The sequence below is a fragment of the Cinclus cinclus genome, chromosome 11, assembly GCF_963662255.1.
Source record: "Cinclus cinclus chromosome 11, bCinCin1.1, whole genome shotgun sequence".
Classification (NCBI taxonomy): domain Eukaryota; kingdom Metazoa; phylum Chordata; class Aves; order Passeriformes; family Cinclidae; genus Cinclus; species Cinclus cinclus.
This window is the reverse complement of record NC_085056.1, coordinates 20,576,959-20,597,333: the sequence shown is the minus strand read 5'-3', so window position 1 is coordinate 20,597,333 and position 20,375 is coordinate 20,576,959. Positions and strand designations below refer to the sequence as shown.

Below are 20,375 nucleotides of genomic sequence, written 5' to 3'. Positions count from 1 at the left end.
CCCTCTTGTCTTACAGAACTGCTCTGTCTCCCGCAGAGCTGTCGCTTTTGTCCCATCCCTGACAGAAAGGAGACCTGCAGACATGGGGCCCCATCACATCTTCACTACCTCTCCACAGTGATCCTTCTCCATCCAACCTGTCCCCCATGCCCCCATCTAGCCTGGTCCCTGCCCTGGCACCTTCAGTGCCAGCACCACTGGAGCACCCACCTGATTGTCTTCCATAGCAGCACCTTCCGGTGCAACAATGGTGAAGGGCTTCACACACTCTGCAGAACCCAACCACTCCTCTGGGTAGTTGACTATGGAGAAGACAGCAGCAGGGGGCAGGGGAGGCCCTTCGGGATGCAGTCCCAGATGTCTCAGCATCTAAAACAGAACAGAAAATCCTGCTTATACTTCTCTTACCTTCATCCTCACAGCTCCTTCTTTAAAGGCACTGATCTTTTAGCAATGGGGTTTTTGATTTATCTGAAGTATACAAGTGCTTTGTTATGCCCAGTGGGGTGAGCAGGCTCCAGAGCAGAGGCAAGAGCTACAAGCAGGACTGGGACAGAAACCTCTCCCAAGTGACTCAGCTGAAGAAAACAATGACCATGAGCTGCCCTGTCCTGGGACCATTTCTAATGATTTCCAGGCTGGGAAACTCTGAACAGATGGGATACTTGTGCACAGAGCACTCCCACTTTCTCCCCACTGTGGGATGGATGGTGATAACCTCCCCATCCACACAGATGCTACGGAGTCATTGTGGAACATCATCAGGGGCCTGGACAAGGCTCTGTGCCATTATCACCTGGGGGGACACAATACTCCAGGACCCAAGACCACAGCATGCTCAAAATCTGAGCCTTGCAAGGTTTTACCTCATCTTTTGTTGGCATCCTCCCATCCCTCAGGATCTCCCTAATCATGGCCTTTGGATCTGTGACCTGGATGTCCAAGCACCACACCCCGACATGCTCATCTCTGACTGCCCCTTCTGCAACTTCACTTTGTGTCTCCAGCTGTGATGACTGAAGACTCCTTTGGCCTCCACCTTTTTGTTCAGGCTTCTTCTCCACCTTCTCCTGAGGCTTTATGGTCTTGTGAAGCTTGTTTTCAGCTGAAGGCTGGGATGTGTTTCCATTTTGGATCACAGGTAACTGTACAGAACCCTGAACCTTGTCACAGGAGGAGAAAACCTGTGCGTTGTCCTGCTGCGATGACTCATAGATCTGAAACCTCTTCTCCATCTCAGCTGAGTACTCTAGGATTTTGGTTTCCCCCTCCTCTGGGGCTTTGGGTTCCCCCTTTCCAAGGGCTTTGGGTTCCCCCTTCTCTGTGATTATGCTTTTCCACATCTTTGGGGCTTTGTATTTCCACTGTTCTGGGATTATGGTTCCCTCCCTCTCTAGGATTTTGATTTTCTTCCTGTCTGGTAATTTGGTTTCCTTTTTCTCTGGGGATTTGCTTTCCTTCCTCTCTGGGGTTTTGCTTTCTTTCATCTCTCGGTGTTTGCTTTCCTTCCTCTCCGGTGATTTGCTTTCCTTCCTCTCCGGTGATTTGCTTTCCTTCTTCAATCGTATTTTGGTTTCCTTCTTCTCTGGGGGTTTGCTTTCCTCCCTCACGGGGGGATTGCTTTCCTTCCATTCTTGGGGTTTGCTTTCCTTCCTCTCTGGGGGTTTACTTTCCTTCTTCACTGGTATTTTGGTTTCCTTCCTCTCTGGTGATTTTCTTTCCTTCCTCTCTCGGGGTTTGCTTTCCTTGCTCTCTGGGGGTTTACCTTCCTTCCTCTCTGGGGGTTTACCTTCCTTCCTCTCTGGGGGTTTACCTTCCTTCCTCTCTGGTATTTTGGTCTCCTTCTTCTCTCGGGGTTTGCTTTCCTTCCTCTCTGGGGGTTTGCTTTCCTTCCTCTCTGGGGGTTTGCTTTCCTTGCTCTCTGGGGGCTTGCTTTCCTTGATCTCTGGGGATCTGCTTTCCTTCCTCTCTGGGGGTTTACCTTCCTTCCTCTCTGGGGGTTTACTTTCCTTCTTCTCTGGTATTTTGGTCTCCTTCTTCTCTCGGGGTTTGCTTTCCTTACTCTCTGGGGGATTGCTTTCCTTACTCTCTGGGGGATTGCTATCCTTCTCTAGCAGTTTGCTTTCCTTCCTATCTGGGGGTTTGCTTTTCTTCTTCTCTGGGGATTTCCTTAATTTCTTCCCTGTTTTTGCAGGCTGCTTCCCCAAGGAGAAATCCTTCTTTTCCTTCTTCCACTTCTCTTCCTCCTTCCGCTTCTCTTCCTCCTCTAAGGCTTTTGCTTCCTCCTCAAGCATTTGAGCCAGCCGCTTCAGCTCCCTTCAGCAAACAAAATAGAAAACATCTCTGAGAGTCACCACCACAAACCTGCGCTCATCTCTGAGAGTCACCACCACAAACCTAGGCTCACTAGTCCTGGCTGGCCCTGCACTTTACTGCTTGACCCTGAGGCCAGGCAGAAGCACAATCTTCCTCCACCCACACAGATTGGGAACATCCCAAGTGAGGGGAATGGTGGAAGAGGCCCTCCAGCACCAGCCAAACCTAAGCCTTGCCATCGTAAGGTCTCGACTGTGCAACCTCCCTCTTAAGGCACACCCAGACACCCCCAGCCCACTGCCAAAGGCTGATCCACCAGCTCTCTGCACTGATGACTGAAAGCGCCCTTCGTCCCTTGATTTCCCAGTTTAAACCACTTCACAAATTGCTAACATCTGCTTGTCCCTCCTACAATTCTAACTCAATTCATTCACCCCACTTCTCTCTGGGCATAGCCTGCTCCTTAATGAGAATAATCCTATCAGTCAGAAAGCAAAGGCTGCAGGAATTCCTCTCCTGCAAGACATGCTCTTGTCAGACAGATTTCCTGCTAGAACCCAGCAAACTGGTGCTATCTGCCATGGAAACTATTTGAAGCGGCCTCGTCCGTCTCTTCCCCATGAAACCAACTTCAGCCTGAGCTGAAAGAAGACCTGATACACAGGCTTGCTTTAAGCAGCCTCCCCTCCCAGCTCCACACTTTTCCTGTGTGACGTGACCTGACCTGGGCTACCTTGCTGGAGCAGAGCTTCTCCTGGGTTTGCCTACTGCTGCAGCTGCAGGGGAGTCTAAAGGACATGAGCTTTTATGGATGGTGTCCCACCATAAGGAGAACCCTGGCAGATCAGCATTGCAAGGACCTCATCTGTGGCAAGACCAGCACCAAGGGTTTGTCTGGGCCCCACACCTACCCATACCACAATCCCACTGTATGGGTGAAGAAGAGGGATGATGAAGAAGGTGTAAATCAACATCATAGACTTAAAGACACTTCTACAGGTAGTGCCAAGGCAAACCCAGAGCCCAGCTCCCTGCAGGCAGCATCTAAACTGGGAGAGCTCACCACTAAAATAGAGAAGATGTTCTATCTCAGCAGAAGAAGATCCTTCCTCTCTTGGGAGCCAGGGAGCTAAGAGTGGCCATCCTGTGTTGCTGCTGGCCTTTGCTATCAAACACCTCTGAGCTCAGAGTCTTTGGAGCAGGGAAACCCTGCAGGGACACTACCCTGAGCAGTAACCCATGGAAGGCTTACTCACCTCTCTCTCTGTATACACTTCCTTTCTGGTATTATTTTGTCCACTAGAGCTTTCTTCTCAGGAAGGGCATCATCCTCATCCTCATCCATTTGCAAGACATATTCTGTGCTCCTCTGAATAGGTTTTTTCCTCTGCCATTCTTTAGCACAAACCAGAAGAGTAACCATGAGTGACCAGAAGCAGAGCTGAGTGCTCTGGGTCAGCCACAAGGATTCACAGCTTTTCCCAACCCAGCCTATCATACCAGGAGATGCTGGGGAGCTCATAACCCTGCTCCAAAATTCAAACAATCACCCAAACTATGGCCGGGCAGTGAGTTCCTGTGCTTTGCCTGGCTTAAGCGCACCAAGGCTGAGGACAGTCTTTTGTCACTGATCTACAGCAGCTTGCACTTGTGCCCAAGCTTTAATGTTAGAGATTAGGGTGAGTCTTAAAACCTCAGATCTCCTGCAACTCTGAGATGAGTGCTGGTTACACTGAGGTAGAAGGCAGAAAGATGAATAAAAACATTTCTTACAAGCTCTGGCTGCAAACCCAGATGCACAGAGATAAGGTTGAGGGCTTGAGAGAGAAGCTTTGAGAGGGACAGATATATCTCACCTTCCTTCTCTCTTTCAGCTTCCTCCTTGGCTTTCCAGGAAGCATAATCCTGATGCAGGTTCACCATGTAGATATGATGACGATTGTTGACAGCTTTGAATACACAGAGCAGAGAAGATTCCAGGCTGCTTGTGAAGAGGCTCTCCAAGCCATCAAAGACCACTCCCTTGGAGCAGTCTTCATGCTGCAAATAAGGGGAAGAACAAGTCAGCCATTGCACACAGGGGGCTCACAGCTGGACAGTTAAGAGATGTCACAGGGTACCAGCTATCCTTGTTCCAAGGGCATTAGCTAAGAACAGCTTGGATCTGTCCTTAGGCTCTGCCAACTAGGGGCATCTGCGGCTTCCCCCAAGGTTCCCTGCACACAGTCCAGGATCCTCCAGCAGCACGTATGGACCTCCTCCTCCTCCTCCTCCTCTCCAAGTCATACCCCTCTGCCTGTCTCTCCAGAGCAGGATCGTCTCCTTTTACCCCACCCCACACACCTTCAGCCTCTCACAGAGGATGTCCACCAGCAGGTCCTCGGGCAGCACACAGCTCAAGCAGTTCAGCTCTTCCCCATGACTGCTGATGATGTTCAGCTGCTGTGGTGCAGGAGCAGTGGAAACTGTGAACTGTAATGTGGAGCATTGTTAGGAAAATAAACCACGGTGGAAAGCCCTGAACAATTCCCACTGCTGGGCTTGGAGCTGGGGGTTCACACTAGTGGAGAGTAGAACAACCCTGCAGTGCAGGCTGGAGCTCCAGGTGAAGGGCCCATCTCTTGGCCAGCAGGGACCTGAGTCTGCAAGCCCCCAGTGCAGCCTCCCAGCACTTTGCTTACTGCCTGCAGCCATACTTGCCAGTAAACCATTGAGAACCAGTGGAGTTTGTTGCGGTGCGTATTTGTTTCATTCAGTTCATTGTTAAAGTTGTCATAATGGCTTGTTCTTACTTTTCCGTGTCGTTTTCTGTGTTTTCCCCAAGTTGGTTTATCCCTAAGTTCTACCCGCCCCTGAAACTACCTTGTTTGACATTCCCCACCCCTTGTTCCCAAACCTTCCCTGTCATTCTGAGAATACCCTGGGCCAATCCCTTGTTGCTCTGCCCCCCTGGAAATCCCCTAATACTCGATGCCCCATTGGCCCCATTGGCCCCATTGGCCCATGTCACCCTTTCTCCCTCCCCCCCGGCTTCCCTCATTGGTTTGTACTTTGTTAGACCCTGCCATTCACTCGTCCCCTAAGAATTCCTTATTGGTTGATCGTTTGTACCCACCCCCCCAGTGGGTACAAATCCCGGGCACAGCAGTGCTTGGGGCTCTATTGCTCCTGCTCCCTTCAGGCCTAATAAGCCTTTTGTTGGAACCTCAGCAGCTGAGAGCCTTCCCTTTTCTCCTTTGCCTGACCTCTGATGCTATTATACCGTTTGAGCAAGTGGCACATAAGGTTCTGCCTGCAGTAAACCCACACTGAGGCAGTTCCCCGCACCTTTTGTGGTGCCAGTGTTTCTCTTGAGCTAGCCCGGACTCCAGTAGCCGTGTCAGAGTTGTCTGCCAGAGCACATTCTCAGCCCAAGTCATCCCCAGCCTGCCAGCTGGGCTTGGCACTATGGACCCACATAAGAGCCCCCGCCCATCTCAAAGACAATGCAAAGGTCCCAGGGCAGGTCATGTTTACCTTGGTGTCCTTTTTGTTGGGTTTGCTGGCTGGCTCCTTCTTTTGTGCTGCAGGGTTCTTGCCTTTGGGATTCTTCTTCTTCATGTTGTTTTTTTCTCCAGAGGCTTGTTTGTTCTTGCTCTGAGCAGTAAGCAGAGGCTTTTTACCTGCACAAGGGACAGATGGTTGAGGAGGACTTTGAAAAACAATTAGGTACCTTTCCCCACAATGGGCATAACCTTGGGCCCTTGAAGGAATGTGGCACTTTTTCCCCAGTCTGTTGGGCACTGGCAGCACTGTTTCCCAGAAGCAGCTCCTTCCCTCCTTCTCCTAACAGCATGATAAAATATGCCATCCCATATTTGATTTTAAAGCCAGCACTATGTCCCTCCTAACAACTGTGCGTGCAAGTGACACTGCTTGCATAGCAGTTGCCCTGCAGATGAAAGCCAAAGACTGGTCCTCCATGACTGTTTTTCCATACACGGCACCCATCCTGCATTCTCATGTGGAGACCTGCAGCCCTACCCTACTTGTATCATCTGTCTCCACTGAAATTAAATCCTCCTTGTGGGAAAAACCCAGCTGGAACCCAGACTTTTCTTCCTTCCACCAGCTTCCAACCCAGCCAGGTTCAAAACTGAGCAATGCAAAACTTCCCCCTGCACCAAGCCACGTCTGCCTCACCCTGCAGAGCTCAGGGTACACACTTCCCAGTAAATTTCATTAAAGTCTTCAGTCTCACATGGAGAAGAGCCCAGCATGCATGAGCTGTGTGCCCTGACAGTGGGTATAGGTAAATCTCTGGAAAAAAGAGCTCATCTGTAGCATGTCTCATTGGAAATTCCTCTGGGAGGTTGTCCTTCCCTTCCTCTCCTTTGCAAGGTTAAACCCATAGTCAGTCCTCTTGTGCTTAATGAGCCACCTCAGAAGGCTTTTTCCTTGTTAAAGTGGGCAGCAGTTCTGCCTGCTGCCCATGAGGAGCAAGCTTGATTCAGCTTTGAGGGAATATAAAATATTTGGGAAAGAAACAGACGTGCTTCACCACCCGCAGAAAAATGAACATGTGCCAAGAACGGCAGCAAAGCAGGCTATGAAAGAACCCCTGACTGAGCCCTTGTAATTGGTTTCTTTCTTTTTTTTTTTTTTTTTTTTTTTAAAGACAAGCTACAGATGCATTTCACTCACATTCCCAGACAGTCATGGAGGGTTTTTCAAGCACTGGCTCTGGGTCCAGCATTTCTCCTTACCAGCATCATCTTGGTCTTCGCCTTTCAGCTCCATGGCAGCCTTGGTGCAAAGCTCCCGGGCGCGGCGCCCTGCTTGGCTCTGATCATTGGCGATGGCCTCTTTCACCATGGTGTCAATGGACAAGTGAGCAGTGTCATAATAGTGACACAGGGCCACCACTATCTCTGTCTTTCCTGAGAGAGAGGAGGACTGCTTGGTGACACTTGCATACGAGGCATTACAGGGACAGGCCTTGGAAGAACCTCAAACAAGATGTCGAAGTAAAAAGGACAGTGGGAAAGCAAGTGTCCCTCTGGGGAGGCCATGAGGGAGGCAGCTGGAGTGTGGGTACAAGCTCTGAATTCTAGAGCCAAGAGGATCATCTCCACCTCCTGTTCAGCTGAGGACTTTGCCTTAAGCACCATGGTCCACCAGGATGTGTTCCTCCTGCCTGCCCCTCTCCCTGCAGCCCAGGGCTGCAGCTCACATACCTGCCCGGGGTGGCCCATGGACAATAACAACAATCCCTCTGTCCTGCTGTGCTTCACAACTCTCTGAAGATGGGTCGATGCCCAGGTGGCGCATGACAGCCTGAGAGATAGGGCTCCCAGTCACTTCCACCATGGGCTCAGGAGAGGGTGTGACAGCCCCATGATATGCTGCAGTGCAAAACCAGGGGGAAAAGTCAGCCTCCCGCCCTCCTTTGATCCTCATCATCCTCCCCATCTCCTCAGATCCCACGAAAGGAGACTTGGTGAAAGCAACATGAGCTTGTTCTTTTGTTGCTCGGAAGGTGCAAATATAAAAGAGCCAGGGATATTAGACCTGGTCCTACTGGCTGAAGAACTCATCCAATCCTAGTCTTTGTGGCTAAGGGACACAAGGGAATATCCTGATTTTATCCCCAGTCTATAGCAGCAGAGAGGAGCTTCCTTTGGTGACATTCAGGGTAGAGAGAGGATGCCCCAGCCCTTCACCCAAGAGTTCCTCCACCAAGCTGGGGAACAGGCAGCTGCTAAAAGCATGGGCTTTCCCTGGAGAACAAGGTGACAGACAGTTCAGGGTGTATGGGCTGGACTCCCTGCTGTGGCCACAATCAAGACAGACATGGCCAAACCCTCACTGTTTTTCTGACCTGGTGCTGCCTTGTCTATGGCCTCAGCCATGTCCTTGGCCTCTGCCATGGCCTTGAGCTCTGCCTGTTGAGCCTTCGGCCTCTTCTGTGCTTCACAGTCCTCCAGCACCTCTGGGGGCAGCATCCCACCCACGGTGCGTGGAGGCATTAGAAAGTTCTTTTGGTACTCAGACCCTGCTGCCATCCACAGGATCTGTGCAGGTAGGGAAGAGAAACCATACACAACGTTCCTTTTCTCGCCTCTCTTCACACACACTCAACAAACCCATTTTCTGTCTCCTCCCATCCTCCCTCAACACAAACTAGTTAAGTCCTCCCACAGCACATCAGCAGACTTGGCTTTACTCTGGGGATTGCCTCCATCTCCCTGGCAAAAGCCTGGGAATGCTGGAGTGCTGTGAAGCTTGGGCAGCATGTACATGGGGACCACACCTGCCTTCTCACCTTCTCTTCCTCAAGGTACTGCTCATCAAAATCCAGTGAGTAAAACTCAACAGGGAAGTTGCATGGGTTCTTCACCACCACTGTGGCATCCACCCCATCACTGTCCACCAGCACCCATCCCATCTTGAGTGCTGGGGGGCTAAACTCCAACCGTGGCTCTAGACCTTGTCCTGAGAGGTGCAGCTTTAAGTGATTGCTGCTTCCACAAATGTTAAGCTTCAGCTCATTCTTGTAAGACCTCTGAAAAGAGAAAAGTGCAGAAAACTCATCCACAGAGTCCCGGGTGACAGGACCCCAAATACAACGCTTGCCCCAAGGTCAGGGTGTTACCAGTCCCTCCAAGGTGAATGGAAACCAGGTATTTACTTATGCTAGATACTACAGCCTCTGTGTCCTGGGTCTGAGTAACTGGGATGAATCCTGGTGTGCATTCTAACTGCGTGTTTGGGTATCAGATGGAAGTACAATGGACTGTCAGGCGTTTCCACCTAGTCATGCAGGAGTGCAGTGCTCATGAGAAGGGCCCTCGGGGTTACAGTGTCCAGACACAGTCCTGGCACTGCCAAGTCAGGCAAACACCAGCTCCAGGAGAGAAGCAAATGAGCTCTCACTGGCTAGAAATAAGGGTCATCTTCTCTGCTTAGTGTCTGGCTCTGGTCATAGCCAGACACAAGATGGTTACATCTCTCGAGCAAATAAAGACCCCTGCGACTGTTAGCGGGCACAGAAGCACTTGTGTCCATACTGGTACACACTGTCAGTTTCCAAGAGCCAGCAGCCACAGGCAAACTGCTCTTGGGAATACTCCATCCTTTAAGTTGAATCCCCAGCTGCATAGGAATGAGCAGGCAGGCCAGAGCCCTGGCTACTGCTGGCAGCACACCAGTACAGGTGATTGTCCTGCCATGCCCAGGAAGGTGTCTGGTGACTGTTTTGTCTGTCAGTTCTGCAGCAGGACGAGCCTAGACTGGCCATTCCAGGACTGTCCTCTGCAAGCGTGCAGCTGCAAATACAGCCAGGCAAGAGGGAGGCACAAGGGGAGTTGGGCACATCCCCCTCCTTGTGCCAGGAGGCAGCCACAGAGCCCTGATGCTCTCTCTCTGTGCAAGCTCCCTGTGGGCATTTCGAAGCACATCTCGCAGGAGTACTCTTGGGGTGAACTGAGCCATGCTGAGAACGGGGCTTGCAGAAAGCTCCCTGTGAAGGCACAGCTCATACCTCTGCACCAGGCCCTCATTTCCAGATAGCCCTGACAGGCCTCCTGGGCTGACACCTGCCAATCTCACCTCCTGCTTGGGTGCAAACTGGATTTGTAAGTTCTGCCACCTTCCTGGATTGAGGGTTCCTTTGGAGGGCGTCACTTCAAAGGGACAGGGCTCATCCTCCAGCACCTGCTGCTTCTGACGCATGGCTGGTATAATGCGTTTGCGTTGATTGTCCTGGGCACAGAAACCAATTGTGTGAGGTCTCCTCAGTGTGTGAGGACAGAGCCTCAGTTCTTGTAGTGCTCTGAGACACTGATGATACTGTGCTCAGAGTACCCACAGCCAAACCAAGTGTGGCCCCCATAGCCTGGAGCTGCAGCAAAAACCTGTGAACTGGGCAGGCAGATAGGGAACTACTGTCCTGAGAGGAGGAGGAAGGGGTGAAGATGGCAGAGAAGCAAAGCATCAGATAATGGAACAGGTCCAGGCAAAACAGTCTTGATTTAGACCCTCAGAAGCTTCCTCAGACACACTGTAGATCCAAGTGCTCAGGCAGCCACAGGAGCAGAAAGGGCAAGAGACACAAAGAAAACCCAACCAAGAAGTTACATGTTCGACGTCGCCTGTGCTTTACCTTCCTGACAGGCTTGATGGCAGTAATGAACCACTTGCAGGGTATTTGGAACCAGTTGTAGAGCTGGACTGTCTCAATCTGGCACTGCCCAACGAGGGTATCAGAGAACTGCAGCATGTTCTTGGAGAGGTTGAGCGACAGTCCCAACACAGTGGCATGGAGGTGGATGTTATACGTGGGGCCTTTTGCCACCTGGAGAAGGACAGAGAAGTCAGCGGAGGGTGCAGGTGACATCTGCTGCTGCACCCAGCCTGCTGCATGCCCCAAGAGCTCTGGTACCTCTATGGGCAGCAGCACATCCACATCACCCCATGGCCGGCGGGTGCTTTCAAAGCACACCTCAAACATTATGGTGTGTCTGTGAGGCAGACCCTGCATCTGGTCCAGATTCACTCTGAAACCTTGAACAGATGAAAACAAAGCAGCTGAGATACTCAAGAACCACAAAATGTGTCTTAAGCACGTTAAGGTCTTACAGGTGCCCTGGCTGAGAAGTCTGGGAAAAACCCCATGCCATGGTGTGACCTGGACAAAAAAGAGTGCACCTGAACACCCCTCAGACACAGTGAGCCCTTGTGTGATGGAAACACAGCCCTGCCTCAAGGCCTCTTTTGGAAGACTCTTTTGATCCACCAGAGGATGTCACAGGCTGTTTCCTCAATAAAGGCTGAATACAAGTGCTGTGACAGTGTGGACTCCAACCAAAGCACTTCCAAAACACAGCAGAGTCTGCTGGTTTGCAAAACAAGCCCACTGAGTGCCCAGAGAGACTTGATGCTTGTGAGAGCCAAGGGCAGAAGATGCTGAGAGGTGATCAGGGTGATGAGCCCTTCTGGCCTCTGCACTGAAGCATTAGGGCAGTCACAGACAGCCCAGGTCCCCTGGGCATGGCTGGCCAGGAGAATTCTGCCTCTAAAGCTCCCAGCAGGGGCACTGAGAAGAAAAAGCTCAAAAACCTCACCAAGTTCAGTGGCTTAAGCTAATCTGTCTGAGACACCTCCTTCAAGCCCACAGGAAGTGTCTCCAGCACTGCTTACCTGTGTCCTGCAGGGCAGATACATCGACCTGGAAGGACACTGGGATCTGCCCAGGGTTGGTGATCACCAGAGTGCGTCTCTCAGTGTAACCCTTACGTACAGTGCCCATGTCCAGCACATATTCAGGCAGCTCAACTCTGCAAGGAGGAATAAGGACAGTCCTTAAACCACAGCCTGGCTGCATGTCCAAGTGGATGGGGGATACAAATAAAGTGGCTAGTTCTTTATTCTCTGCTGTAAAAACTCAGCTCAAGCCCATGAAATCCATGGCCTGATCACCTGACAATGACTTTGGGAAGTCAGGAGTACAGGTCCTAGGTTTTATCAGCTACTAATGGTACGTGAAAATGAAATTAGTTTTAAATGGACACCTGCCACAGCTCCTCTGCCATGAAAAGCCAGTATAGGTGAGTACACTGGGCCTTCACTGATCTCAGTGAAACTGCTTAGCCTGTGTATAGCCTGAGCCTGAAATTGCTTTGGGGCCTAGCAATAAGTTTGGCCTGCACAGGAGATCTTCATTGTTCTGCAACCAGATTACATGATCTGCTCTGCAGAGAATCTTCTTCCTGAATTGAAGCATCCTGTACTTGTGCTGCATCATGGTGGTGTAAAGGGACAGACCAAGTTACCTAGATAAGCCCTGCCTGCCCACCAGGATTCAAGCCATCTGATTTTGGGTTTTAAAGGGTTTGCTGACATGTGCAGTTCCCTTCCCTTCTCTTTCTTTTTTGTTTTGTTTTGTTATTGTTGTTGTTTTTGTTTTTGTTTAGTGTGCTCTGCTACTTGGAACCAAGACATCAGCTGGGAGTTGTCTCTTTCAGAGCTAGTCAGCAGGGACAGAATTTGTGCTGTCTGGAAGGCCTTGAAGGTCTGCACTGGGTCCCCTCAGCTCAAGGGACAGAACCCCACACCTGTGGGGAGCTGAGCAGTCCAAAGCTCAGCACGGTGCTGGGGAAAAGAGGACACTCCACTGCTCACATGGAGAGTGTCACAGCCACCAGGACCACATCCTGTCTGAAGTCCAGGCTATTCCCAGCTCTGCAGACACAAGGAGCTCTCAGGACAAGGGGACATTGCTGGGTGTTCCCCACGAGGCACCTGGTGATGGGGATGGGAGTCCCTACTCACTTGACAAGACTCTGGCGCATCTTTTTGTCAGGGAACCTGCTGTATGGGGGATGGGATGGGAGCTTTTCCTGCAGCTCCAGGGCAGCCTCCTCTATCAGCATCATCACCGTCTCTATCTGCAGCTCAGTGTTTGGCTGAGGAAAGGGAAGACAGTGCCTGGTTAGCAAAGGTCTTTCCCAACGTTGGCATCTGAGAAAGGATCCCACCCTGCTCTTATGGACAGGGGGTGTGGGGTCCTCCTGTCTGGCTGCTCAGTGTCAGTGACACCTCCTGCTCTCTTAGCCAGGACCTCATCTCCACAGCAGTTAACTCCAGCATCTTCACCTGCCCAGCCCCTGTTAGCAAAGTTTGCCTCATCTGGCCAGGCAGACAAGCCAGGAACCTTCCAGAGCTCCAGAGACTTGCCTGCCCCCAGCCAGTACCAAGGCAGCTTGGACAAAACCTGTCTTGAAAGGGAACTGGGACCAAGCTCATCTTGGAGGTGAGCACTACCAGCACAGTCCCAGGGCACAGTCAAGCAGCTGCTGTTCAGGTCTGTAAATCTAGCAGGGCTTGGGTTGGGACCAACAGACTCCCCAGCAATGACCTGCATCTCCTTTAAAGCACCATCAATTCCATCCCTTGAGCATGGCCTTCAGGATCTCTCCCTGGGGTAGCCAGGAATCTGGTGCAACCCCAGAAGAGAGCATGAGCAGAGTGGAAGCCCTAGGGGCAATGCTGTGGTGACACATGCTTGTAAGTGGGCAGGGAGGTCCCAGGTGCCATCAGGGCACCGGTGGGCTGTAAGGGGCTCGGGTGCCATGGAGAGGGTGGCATGTGCCAAACGGGGCTGCAGCTGCTCTTACTACAGTGCCAAAGCCAGGTGCGTGGGGCTTCAGGTTCTGAGTCTTCAGGGTCTGAGTCTTTGGAGTCTGAAACTTCAAGGCCTTAGTCTTCGGACTCTGAGTCTTCTGAACAACTGATTGATTCCTCTGACTGAATTGTTGCAGGGGTTTTATGAGCTTCTCATATTTTTCATTTCCTGAAGGAAGAAAACGTCCACAAAGTGAAGTGTGAGCAATGTGCCAATCCCATTTAAGCTGGGAAGTCCCCACCTCTCAACACTGGTTTCTTCCAGAAAGAAATCCCTCCAGCCATCTATGGAAGGTGGATGCTGCTGTTCCTCTCTGAATCCTCATTTTATTTGCTCCCACCCATCAAGTTTGTCCATCCCCACAGAGGAGCATCTCATTGCCTGCAATGTCACGCAAATCCAACCCTGTCAGAAGCCCTGCCATCCTCTCTTACAGTTTTCCCAAGCCTTTCAGTCTAGCCATCATCCTTCAGGACCCTGCCAGATGTGCAGGCAAGCTCTGCAGGATGGCTTCTGGGACAAAGCCCACGTGGGATCCTCTGCTCAAGACTCATGAAGCAGTCAGAGGGCTTGAGTTGGTCCGGGAGTCCTGTAACCCTCAGGCTTGGTGGAGCTGAGCATGAGATACCCTATGTGCATATGGTAGGGAACAAAACCAGAGGGACCCTTCCTAGGGGCAGACAAGCAGTGCCCACCTTCGATGTTCCAGGGCAGGTTCACACTGATCACAGGAAAGAATGCTTCTCCTTTCAGGCAGATATTCTCTGGGTCCAGGTCACCCACTTTAAGCTGGAAAGTCCTGCTGAAGGCTCCTGGTACTCCTGGCATGTAAGAGAATTTCAGCACTTGCTTCTCACCAGGTGCAACGGAGCCCTGCAGGGATGGGAGAGGAGGGAGGGAATGCATCAGAGTGTTTGATGGGGGGATGGCTCAGGGGACAGACAGGCTGAGAGGACAGGTCCTCATCTAGAAGAAACCATCAGACCACATCACCTTCATGATAGACGTATTACAGTCTTGGCTTTGGCGATTGTTAAAGTGAATATTACGTGTTTCATAATGTTTTCTTTTGTAAAAGATGTTTTGCTAAAGTTTAGAGTTCTTTCAATGTGAATGTTATCTTGCATTGCAATACCAATGTTGGTGAAGAGTTGATGCAACATTAACATTTAACCAGTGGAGGAATGGAAACCTGTTGAATGTGCTGAAGAGTGACAAATGACCAGGACTAGGACAACTGCACGTGCTCCAAAAAGGTGGGACGGAGGAGGAACTATGTTAAAATATTTCAATACATATAACCATTTGTAAATATGTATGAGGCTGTTGCAATACCCAGGGTATATAAGGGGTCTTGATGTGTGGTGTGGTGTGCCTCTGGCTGCAGCTAAGCACCCAAGTCAAGCACCCAGTGCTGTGACTTGATTTATTGACTTTGTCCCCTGTTGTCTCTTACTTAATTTTCTTTAAATTTTAACTGAGGCATGGGCTTCGCTTCTCACACCTTCTACATCCCTTGTGCCCATAAGGTCGAGCCTCCAGCCGCAGGGTGCAGTGTGTTTTCCCAAGGGCTCATAAGGCTGCAGCCTCAGCACAGCCTGATATAAACACAGCTCTGCTGCCAATGGGGTTTGCCCTCTGCCAGCAAGAGCCCACCTCAACAAAAAAAAAAAAAAAACAAACCAAAAATAACAAACCAAAAAAAAAAGGCTCTTTTGCTGCTGCTGTGGAAGAGAAATCCCTGCACTCAGCAGGGCCAGCAGCTCCTCTCATCCCTTGTAGGAGACAGGCATGAAGAAATGGGAACGCCATCGGCTTCCTCCTCCCGCTGCAAGGAGGGACAAAGGCAGGAGTGCTGCTTCGGCTGGGAGACATCCAGGCAGGACTGAGAAGCTTGGACAGTGGTGGGATGCTGCTAATTTTTCTCCTTGCTCTTCCAGCCCTGCTGCTCCCTAGCTCCCTCACTGCCCCACAAAGCCGCTGCACAGCAGCAGAGCTGCAGGAGGCAGGGAGCAGCAAGCCTAGGAAGGGATATGGAAGTGCTGCTTAGCGCTGGCAGCAGGGAGGCAGGGCCAAGGGCTATGTCCTGTGTGATCACACAGCCTGGCTAAGGTGACCCTCAGCAACGCTCCAGTGCCAGCACAGCCTGAGATCTCAGCTATCAGAGTCCCAGAGTGACTGTGAGGAACCAGTTAAATTTTAGTTTATGCCTCAATATATGTTAAGAAGACACTTTCTGATACGGGGTGAAAAATTACTATGGGGGCTGTACCCTAACCCTTAACACCCTCCACGAGGAAAAGAAGTTGCGAGGAGAAAATGCATGCAGGCTCCACCTCTGGGGGGCTGCGAGCAGACTCCAAAGCCCAGGAGAATTTTGCCTGTCTGAACAATAGTCTTCCTAAAAGGGCTGAATTACAGGAGGAATCTTTCCATATGAAAGCAGTCAACGCTGCCAGTTTTTCCCTGCCGTTTTTGGCTTTTTGTTGGGCTGGGAACAGCTGGAGGGTCCGGCTCCCGGCAGAGCCACTCCCCGCTCGCCGCGGCACCCTGGTGCTCGGCTGTTTGCCCGCGGGCCAGCCGCGCCTGCTGCCGGCTGCGGGTGGTGGCCAGCACTGCGGCAGGCGTGCCCGCTCGGGGCGGCTGGCCGCACACAGCTCCATCTGCCGAGCGGCACACGGACAGAGCGCCCCAGGGTTACAGCAGCACCGCTCTGTGCCTGCCAACTGTTACTTTGCGTTTCTCACTTTCTCTCTCCGCTGTTTTATCCCCTTCTGGTTGGGACCGCACACTTTCTTCATCAAAAAACAGTTTTCAGATATAATACTTGTTTTGTTTACACTTTGTTTTCATCTGAGAAATCTAGCAAGTAGAATTGTTCTCTATTCCCCTTACAGCAGCACAAGACAATAACTGTGAAGGGCAACCAGCCTGCTACTGGCACTGTACCACTTCAGCTCTGGAGAGGCAGAAGCAGGCAAGGAGAAACGCCCCTCCAGGCTGGGGTGAGAAGTGCCTCCCTCCCAGAGGCCTTTGCAGGCACATGTTAATATCTTGAGTTCTCTTGGTTTGTACAGTTGTTCCACCCCTGTTCACCTTGGATGTACCCTTTCTGGAAAGTTCTTCCTTTCCTTGATGCCCCTTGGCTATAGTTTGCCCTATTGCTCCATCCCTGTTACCCTATTGGTTCCCCTGGTTGGCTGCCCCTCCTCTGCACCGCTTTTCCCTGTCCCTATAGGACCTTGATCCTCAGGACTCGCCTCTTTCATCCCATATTTAACCCTGTGCCCTCAACCCAGTTTTGTCTTTGTCCCTGGATTCCCTTCCAGACCCAATAAAGCTTCACTCAGATTTCCATACAAAGACCTGCCCTTCACCTGTTTTGTCAGCCACTTCTTGTTTTTAGCAAGTGTGCTCGGGGCTCCAAAAGCACAGCTCGTTCTCAGAGGAACCCAGTGAAGCGCATCACTTGAGGTGACCAACAGACTTGTGCCTCCTCCCACTGGTGTGTGCCCTGTGACAGCAGAGCCACCCACCAGCCAAGGCCATGAGGGAGTCTGTCAGGAGAGCACTTGCTTCTCTGCACCCAGCAGAAACAGCAGAAATTACTTACAGCCCTCTCTCTCTAACAGCTGGGTTTGGGATTTTCCCCTCTGATTTTTTTCCCACTTCCACCTCTTCTTTTTTCCCTTTAACACTCTCCTGGGCCACTTGACACAGGACTGGGGTCGGTCACTTGTGGTACTTACAGTGGGGGGGATGACCAGAAACACGCCAGGCAGATGTTGCTCTGCAGTGCTAGGATTTAGCACCCAGTTGAATTTAATCTTGCCAGTGTTCGCCAGGGTGACTGTGCTGTGACGAATTTCATTAAATATCTGGAGAGAAGGCATAGGAGTGGGAAGTTACAGACCCAGGCCTGCTGCTGGGAATCTCCTTCCTCTCTCCTGGGGCTGAAAGCAGACACATAATGGGAGCAGGGACCACGGAGGAGATACAGGCACGGGGGGACCTAAGGAACTCCCAGGCACAGGGCACCTGCACAGGAGCAGGGAGCTCTGGCAGCACACAGAGGTGTGGTAAACAACCATGTGAGGGCCAGTAATAAAGGAACCAGGGGACCCAGGCCCTCTGCACTGTGAGGGTTCACCAACAGCCAGGAGAAACAGAAACAGCACTGAGGCATCCCAGAAGAAAAGGCACCTGCATTCAAGTATTGGCAAGCAACATACATGCAACAAGGGAGTCACACAGGGCAAAACAGACAGGGCCAGCAGCTGGAAATATCTGTGTGCTTTCAACTGAAAAAGAGTGAAGTGGGAGTTATTCTGGGACAGTCTCACCAACTAGAGCAACTGGAAGCCCAACTTGTTCCCTTGATTATTGTGTGGATTAAGCAAGACCTTTAGACAAGAGCATGTCCTTGGGAGATCAGTCTTTAGGAGTGGATCAGCAAAGGGATGTCTCAAGACATGTCCCTCCGAGCATCCCCCCTGGGGCCCTGCCTGCCCCAGGAAGCAGTGTTAGGTACCCTGAAAAAGAGGCATTCCCAGCCTTTTGGAGAGGGTTAGAGATGGCCATTTCAAACCAGCTTGGATGCCAGATGTGTTCCTCAAAGGTTGCAATTCCAAGCCCCAGAGCCAACAAAGGGGCTGGGAAGGGGGAGGAGCCCTGGACTGAGGTGGGCAGGAACCCATCGGCCATGGTTCAAAGGCAAGGAGCTGTGCCAGGGCACACGTGTGGTACCTGAAAGCCGCAGTTGATCTCCTGGAGGCTCAGGGCGTAGCTGATGCATGAGGCCTCCCCGGTCAGCTCCACCTCGTAGGTGGGGCCTCCCTCTACATGGCACAGCGCCGTGACACTGGCGATGGTGTTGAGGTGGCCAAAGAAGCTGAAGGAGACCTTCTGTCTCTCTCCTGGCTGCAGCACACCCGACTGCGGCAGGATACTGAAAACCTGGAGGACAGGAACGATTGAGATGTTCAGTGTGGAAATGGATGCAGAAGAGCACCTTGGAGCAAACTGCAGCTGTAGCTGGAGGTGCCTATTCCTCAAGCACAGCCAGAATCATCCTGATCTCATCCTGTGTCCATGCCACTGACCAGTGGAGAGACCACAGGGAAGATCTTTTCCCATACTCACAGATCAATGCATTAATTGTACATTCAAGTGAACTGGGATATCTCCTGGCAGTAGAAATTCCCTCTGATGCACAACTTGCCTTTAAAAAGCGTTTCCTACTGCTTTTAGAAAAGGAGGAGACTCAGAGTGAGAGCTCTTGGAGCTCAGGGATCTCAGTGAAGGACTCCAGCCCAGCTGCTCTGACTCCTGAGGCTTTTCCCCTTGCTCTCTGATTTATATGCTGCATTCTCAAGGTGCTACAGCAAAAGGCCCTGCAAAAATGCCCTATGGACCACCTGATGAGCTCCAGGGGGAACAATGCCCTCCATAGGTGCTGCACAGTGTCCTTGGGCAGCCCTATGACATGCCCTGCACGGCCTCTCCAACAACCAGTTGCTTCAGCAGCGCTTTGTGATGGGTCTAGAGGGATGTGAGGCCCCTCTGTGGGCAATGCTGAGGGCTGCCAACGGGACTGGGAGCTACAGCTCTGCTTGCCATACCGAAAATGTGGAAGTGAGACAGATTCCCTCTTACATTCTCCACTTTGAGGGGAGTGTGCAGTATGTCCGTGGATAACCTGAATCCCCCCCCCCAAGCCTAGTGGGATGTAATACTTTTCACAAGTATATGGCAGCACCTGAAAAACAAGCCATTTTCTATGCTAGGAGGAAGAGACAGCCACTTTGCAAAGTCTCAGTTTATAAGACAGCTTCAGGGCCACCACTGCAATACCAGCTCTTGGGTAAAAGCAGAGACCTGAAAACAGTTGGTTTTGGCTGGGTTGGGAAGAGGGTACATGGAGATCAGCACTCATCACAGCTTGCTCTGGGAAGGAAGCTGGAGGTCTTATCATCATGATGCAGATAAAAGCCTCATCTTATCTTTGTGAAGAAAACATGGCCACAAAGTCCCACACTCCGCACAGGTCTGTAGGATCTCAGCAGGCTTCTCCAAAGAAAACTCTCTCCCTCCCACACACCCCATGTCCAGCCACTGGCCCTGCTGCCCAGCGCACTCTCGGGGCACAGGACAGTAGGGCAGCAAAAAGGGAGGACAGCAGGAGCATGACTTGGTGGTGGTAAGCTGGGGAGGCAACACAAGCAGTAGGTGTACAAGAAAATCTACCTCTGCTCCTAAAGACTGGACAGGATCCCACGATTCTCTGAGGGCTGTGTCTGGGTCCTCCCCATTTCTAATCTTGAAGCGTCTCCTTTGAGATGCCGAGTAATCCAAGCAGGTTCTCTTCTCCTTTGGTGGTTGGGGTTTGAACTTAGGTGGGCAACGCTCATGCCTGGAAAATAATGTAACTATGAACAGGGACCTGCCATGGGAGGAAGGGACACCTGCACGAATAGCTCCTGGTCAGGATGCAGCTGCTGGGTGGGTGCTGGTGCGTTGAACTGAGAAAGGCTTTGATCCAGCCCTTCTCAATCCAGGCTGGAGCAGCTCTGTTCTAAAGACAGCCCAGGGATGATACTGGTAGCAGTGGTGCAGGCAGCTGCAACTGCTTGCATTGAGGAACTCCAGAGGATGGGGATTAACACCTTGTGGGGATGCAAAAAGCACAGTGGGAGAGGAAAAGACAGAGAAGGCAAGCCAAGAAGGTGAGATCTGAGGCACCAAGGGGCACACCTGGCCAGTGATGAGCCAGCACAGCCCCCTCCCCAGTGCCCAACGTCAGAAACTCTGCAGCTCTACCAGGTATTTATCAGGGATGTTTCCCTGACACTCTTGGGGGGTTGGATGATATTTTCCAACACTCCCAGGTGACTCA

The 20,375-nt window shown here is 51.5% G+C and overlaps 1 protein-coding gene across 1 annotated transcript in view; it reads right to left on the bottom strand.

The window, feature by feature from the left end:
- The window catches only part of LOC134048154 (hydrocephalus-inducing protein homolog), a 70,201-nt gene that overhangs the window by 15,935 nt on the left and 33,891 nt on the right, over positions 1-20,375 (bottom strand). The window contains exons 19-40 of the mRNA XM_062499754.1: positions 19,727-19,922; positions 18,227-18,436; positions 17,230-17,358; positions 14,176-14,353; positions 13,473-13,648; positions 12,628-12,761; positions 12,478-12,537; positions 11,497-11,633; positions 10,739-10,860; positions 10,460-10,651; positions 9,907-10,059; positions 8,621-8,860; positions 8,177-8,369; positions 7,533-7,700; positions 7,062-7,304; positions 5,833-5,978; positions 4,660-4,758; positions 4,173-4,356; positions 3,573-3,711; positions 3,228-3,309; positions 867-1,112; positions 211-369 (exon numbers count right to left, since the gene is read on the bottom strand). Coding sequence (XP_062355738.1) covers positions 211-369; positions 867-1,112; positions 3,228-3,309; positions 3,573-3,711; positions 4,173-4,356; positions 4,660-4,758; positions 5,833-5,978; positions 7,062-7,304; positions 7,533-7,700; positions 8,177-8,369; positions 8,621-8,860; positions 9,907-10,059; positions 10,460-10,651; positions 10,739-10,860; positions 11,497-11,633; positions 12,478-12,537; positions 12,628-12,761; positions 13,473-13,648; positions 14,176-14,353; positions 17,230-17,358; positions 18,227-18,436; positions 19,727-19,922 — 3,586 coding nt within the window. The remainder of the gene's footprint in view (positions 1-210; positions 370-866; positions 1,113-3,227; positions 3,310-3,572; positions 3,712-4,172; positions 4,357-4,659; positions 4,759-5,832; positions 5,979-7,061; positions 7,305-7,532; positions 7,701-8,176; positions 8,370-8,620; positions 8,861-9,906; positions 10,060-10,459; positions 10,652-10,738; positions 10,861-11,496; positions 11,634-12,477; positions 12,538-12,627; positions 12,762-13,472; positions 13,649-14,175; positions 14,354-17,229; positions 17,359-18,226; positions 18,437-19,726; positions 19,923-20,375) is intronic.